The sequence below is a fragment of the Dermacentor variabilis genome, chromosome 9, assembly GCF_050947875.1.
Source record: "Dermacentor variabilis isolate Ectoservices chromosome 9, ASM5094787v1, whole genome shotgun sequence".
NCBI classification, from domain to species: domain Eukaryota; kingdom Metazoa; phylum Arthropoda; class Arachnida; order Ixodida; family Ixodidae; genus Dermacentor; species Dermacentor variabilis.
In genome coordinates, this window is record NC_134576.1 from 84686453 (window position 1) to 84691755 (window position 5303).

The following is a 5303-nucleotide window of genomic DNA, read 5'->3' on the forward strand; positions in this document are numbered from 1 at the left end:
TTCGTGTTGCAGCCGTCTACGGTAGGCGGCGACGTACGCGACGTGGCTGATGATGAAGGATTGGACGAGCCTATTTAGGCTCTCCTTTCTCATGCCATCCTTCCGAGAAGTGACTCGATTGAGGAGTCGAATCGCGCTGGCCGCTTTGCCGTCAGACGGGTGATGGTTTCGCCTTTTCTTCCGTGCTTTTCGATGACCATGCCTAGGATCCTCATTTTGCCGACCTCGGGGATCACGTTGCCGGATTCGGTTACGATTCTGATTTGTTCGTATTCGCGTTGTCTGGTCTTGCCTCTGCCATTGCTGGTAGGTAGGAGTATGAGAAGCTCCGATTTGCGCAGCGAACATCTCAGTCCGGTGCCTTCCAGCTGGTCTTCTATCGCGTCGATGGCGGCTTGCAGCGCGCCCTCGATATGGGCGTCGCTGCCGCCGGTTACCTACAGCGTGATATCGTCCACGCAAATGGTGGGCTCCATGTCTTCGATGTCCGCCAGCTCTTTGGCCACTCTGATCATTGCCAGGTTGAACAGAATCGGTGAAATTACAGATCCCTGCGGCGTGCCGGGGCTCCCGAGCTTTTTCTCTTGCATCTGTAGGTCGCTTGCTCGTAGCTCGGCGGCCCTGTCCATGAGGAAGTCCTTGATGCAGTTGTAGAATCTTTCGCCCATGTTGACCTTGGAGACTTGGGACAGAACAGCCGAGTGCTTCACCTTATCGAATGCGCTCTGCAAGTACAGCCTCAGGATTGCCTTGTTGTCGCGGGCGCTGCCGGCACCGTCGATGATTTGGTATTTGAGCTGCAGCATTGCGTCCTGCGTGCTTAGGTGCGGTCTAAAGCCAATCACCATGGCCGGGTACAGCCCTTCTCGTCCCAGGTAGTCTTGCCACCTGTTGAGCAGGACGAGCTCCAGCACCTTATCCGCGCAGGACATGAGCGAGAGGGGCCGGAGGTTGTCCGTGACCGGCGGCTTCCCCGGCTTGGAGATCAGAATGGACTTGGGCTGTTTTCCACTGGTTTGGAGCGCGCCTGCTCTCCAGCACTTGTGGAAGTATTTTGCGAGGTTCCCAATTGAGCCATCGCCGAGGTTCTTGAACGCCTCGTTCGTGACGAGGTCCGGGCCGGCTGCCGACCGGCTGTTGAGGTCGTGCAGTGCCGCACGGACCTCCTCGACGTCGATGTCACAATCGAGCTTCGCGTTGGGCAGGCCGCCGTACGGCGAGTGTTGTTCGGTGGGTGTAGTCGGCAGCTATTTGTCGTTAATGCGCCTGGTGACTTCGTCGGCACAGTGTACCGAGACCGCCCGATGTATGAGTTTGGCGAGTCTGTCCCTTTGGTGCAGCTTGGTCTTGGTTTTGTCGAGCAAGTGCCGCCGCAGGTTCCACGTCTTCCCACTGTGCATCTGCCCGTCTGCCGCGTTGCACATCTCGTTCCACTGTTGCGTGCAGAGCGCGCGGCAGTGCAGCTCAATGGCTCGGTTGAGCTCCAACAACTTCTTTCTGAGTCTGCGGTTGAGCCGTTTTTTTCTTCCAGTGGTTGAGTCAGCGATCGATGAGATGCGCTAGCCGGATGTCTATGTTGTCGATCTCCGCGTCTGTGTCAATTTCTTTAGTCGCTGTCGTGTAGGCTGATTTCGGCCATCCACAAGTCAATGTCTTCGCTCTCGTCGCCACTGTCTCTCTTCTGGCTTTCGGCATCTTGGAAGGCATGCCAGTCTGTTTATCTGTGCGGTTTGATGCTGGTGTCGTTGTGTTCCAGTATGCCGATGTCCACGATAGTGTGGTCGCTGCCGAGGTCGGTCCCCGTGTTTCTCCAGGTTATCGCGCCTGGGACGTCATTCTTGACGAACGTGAGGTCCAGTGTGGTGTCCCGGGACACGGAGTTACGATTCTCGTCGGATGCGTCGGGTCCGTGATGAGGGTGAAGTCGAGTTTCGTGGCGTCGTGGTACAGGTCGCGGTCCTTTGCTGTGTACTTGTAGCCTCAGGCAGGGTTCATGGCGTTGAAGTCGCTGCACGCGATCAGCGTGTTGCAGCCCGCTGCGCTGTTGGCTTTGCACAGTTATGTCTTGAATATCTGTTTTCTCTGCGATGGGTTGCTGTAGCCGTTGAGCAGAAACATGCTTTTTTTTCTTTTCTCGCCCGGGATGATTTCGGTGAGTGTGTGCTCGGTCTTGAAACAGCTTTGAAGTTCGTGTTAGACGAACGTGAGTCCCTTCCTAACCATGGTGCACAGGCCTCTCCCGTTCGGCGGGCCCTTGTGCACACTGTAGCCGGGGAGGGACGGCGCCTCGTTAATGTTTCTTGTAATAGTACAACGTCCGGCTTGCGCGCGGCATGCGCGATGTGCTGTTGGATTACTGCCTTCTTCCTTCCGAGGCCGTGATAGTGCCATTGCAACGCTGTTGCACCTGCTGCTGCTGGTGTTGCGTTGGCGGCCATGATTATATTGGCGTGTACGGGGTTAGCTGGTTGGGTGGATGTTGCGCGAAGAGGTGCGCAAACGTCGGGCGGCTCCCTAACGGCTGTAGGGTCCTTTCGATGTAGGCAAATTTGTTCGTGTTCTCGGCTTGGTAGGTCTCCATTGTTTGTTTCATTGTTGTCATTGATGTGATGTTCACCGTGATTAGCTGTTCTAGTTTGGTTAATCTCGCTTCGAATTTGGCTTCGAGGTTGTCTATGTTTTCGGTTTGCTTGCGCGCTACCTCGAAGGCTCGCTTCTTCTGTGCCGGTCCCTCTGCGGCTGTGTCCTGGGTGTTCGTGGTTGTTTCCTCTGTTTTGCTTGTGCTTGTGCTTGGCGTAGGTGACTGCAGAGGCTCGTTATTGCATAGCAGCAACTGGCGGATTTCGGCAATCTATCTCGTGATGTTGTTGATGGTGGTTCGCAACGCCGCGTTCTCTTGTCTTCGGGTCTCATTGGCTTCTCACACTTTGTTCATATCGTATTTGTTCGTGTCTTCGGTGATTTTCTGCGCGTTCCTTAAATTGTTCCTGTTCGCTGTGTCGGCCCAGCTCACTCGCTCACTGATGGCGACCTTTTCCTGCTGGGGCTTCTCTTACAGCAGCTGCTGTCTCAGGATTTAGGCGCGCGGTTCTCCGATGCGGTCCTTAACTTTCGCGCAGCTGGCGGCTTCTCGAGTGGCGGGAAATCGCTCTCCGACAGCAGCTGGCGTTCGGCCCCTCGGCGCTCCCATTGTCGCTTGCGCGACATCTTGTATTTCGCCTTGCACGTTCGGTTTCCGGTCGGGTGTTCGTTCCCGCACAACTTGCAGTTCGCGGTACAGCGATGATCTTCTTCAGGGTTCGCGAGTCCACAGGCCACTTGGTTATGGGGGTCGGGCACACGTCCTTGCGGTGTCCCACTCGGCTGCACTGCTGGCAAACATCGATCTGTTTCCTGTAGAGGCGGCACGGTATCATTGTGACTCCGTATCGGACGAATTTCGGTACCTTGGGTCCCTAGAACACCACGATGGCCCCCGCAGGGGCGTCTGCGTCAGCAGGCGTTTGGTGCGTTGCGACACCACGGACCCGAGCACACGAGGGTTGGACCCTCCCGCGTGTAGCCGTGCGCGGCTTAGCCGTGTCTGGGGAAAGGGGGATCCTGGGGGTTGAGCTGATGCTGGGTGTTTGGGCCTTTAAGGCCCCCCGGCGGAGGCAACACACCCCTTTGGCCTCTGCTTCACATAGACGGCACCCCCGGACTGACCCACCCGGGGGAAATCGGTAGTTGCCTTTTCCTTTCTCTCTCTACCCTTATCTTCGTCTTTCTCTTCCACTTTTTATCTTTCCTGTCTTCTCATCTTTTCCATTCATTTCGACTTTTCCTGGCGGCAAGGGTTAACCTGGTGTGGCTGTCCTACCTTGGGTATACCATATTGGGTTATAGTAACGGCATACTGCTGGCGCTGTGCAGACTTGTTTTCATGTTCTGCCACGTCCCCTTGTTGGGCTCCGTGGTGGGTGGCAGACGCCGTTGCCGAAAAACTCACTTTTTCCATGGGATCCTCCAACCCGTTTTCACCCGATCGTGCCTCGAAAAGGGTACGCACCGACGCAACCTCGCTGTTCTTACCCAGAAACAAAGAAACATTCCCGAAATTCCACGTCCTTCACTGTGAACAAACATCCACAAAAGCTAGAGCAATTTCCCCATTCCTTGTGGCCAAGTGCCTAAAAGAGACCATTGGAGCTGGTTATAAAGTAACAAAGATGGCAAGTGGGGATTTGCTCCTCGAACTAAAAGACAAAGAACAGTACAACAGACTCTCACATCTCGTAGCTTTTGGTAACATCCCTGTCTCTGTCAGCGCACATCGAACTATGAACACAGTCAAAGGCGTAGTATCAGATGAAGACTTAATGGCATTGAATGAAGAAGAACTCCTGGATGGATGGAAGGACCAAGGCGTAATCCATGTGCAGCGCATCAAAATCAGACGGAATGACAATGAAATCGCAACAAAGCATTTAATACTCACTTTCAGTTCAACTACTTTACCCGAGACACTTGAAACCGGCTATGTAAAGCTTCATGTTCGACCCTACATCCCGAACCCGCGACGTTGCTTCAAATGTCAGAGATTTGGTCACGCATCCCAGAGCTGCCGAGGACAGCTTATGTGCGCAAAGTTCGGCACAACCGGTCACTCTGCTGATGACTGCAAAAATGATGAGGTACATTGTCCGAACTGCGACGGCAGTCACCCTGCATACTCCAGAGCTTGTTCAGCCTGGAAGAAAGAAAAGGAAATTTTTACTATAAAATTTAAGGAGAACATTACATTCCGTGAAGCACGACAAAGGGTATCCTCGTTATTTACATTGAAAACATCTTTCGCTGAAGTGGTGCAACGGGGGGCGGCACCACAACGGCTTCTGGCGGCAGCCCGGTCCACGCCTAGCGTGCCGAGGCTTGCGCCACCCGCCCCTACGGTGGGAGCAGCCAACGCTGCCCTGCCCTCTCTCGAAGTGTCCACACCAGTGGCCTCTTCAAGCTCCGGCAGCAGCCAGGGCACCGCAGAGGCCACAGGGGTCTTGTCGACCTCCGGCCTGGTGGGGACGAAGACTTCGTCGCTTGAGATGAAGTCTACGCGACGCACACATCGCTCTTTGGAGCGGGGGTCCAGCGCCTTGCAAGAGGCTATGGACACCAATTCAAGCCAAACGGCGCAGTTAGCGTCGAAGGAGCGGCGAGGTTCTCTTGACCGCTCCAGAAAAGACAAAACACCAATTACAGGGCCTAACAAAGGCCCTGTAAAGTAACGTCACTCTCCTCTCTCTCGAGACACACAGCACATTTTTTTT

At 54.8% G+C, this 5303-nt stretch overlaps 1 protein-coding gene across 1 annotated transcript; it reads right to left on the minus strand.

The window, feature by feature from the left end:
* Positions 1 to 437: 437 nt before the first annotated feature.
* Positions 438 to 848, minus strand: LOC142558427 (protein YkfC-like). The gene has a single exon (XM_075670561.1). It carries the CDS (start codon positions 846 to 848, stop codon positions 438 to 440), a length of 411 nt encoding a protein of 136 aa, XP_075526676.1.
* Positions 849 to 5303: the final 4455 nt, after the last annotated feature.

What these genes read in the sequence shown, in the direction of transcription:
- LOC142558427 (XM_075670561.1), bottom strand. Translation starts at nt 848, where the DNA reads ATGGTGATTGGCTTTAGACCGCACCTAAGCACGCAGGACGCAATGCTG.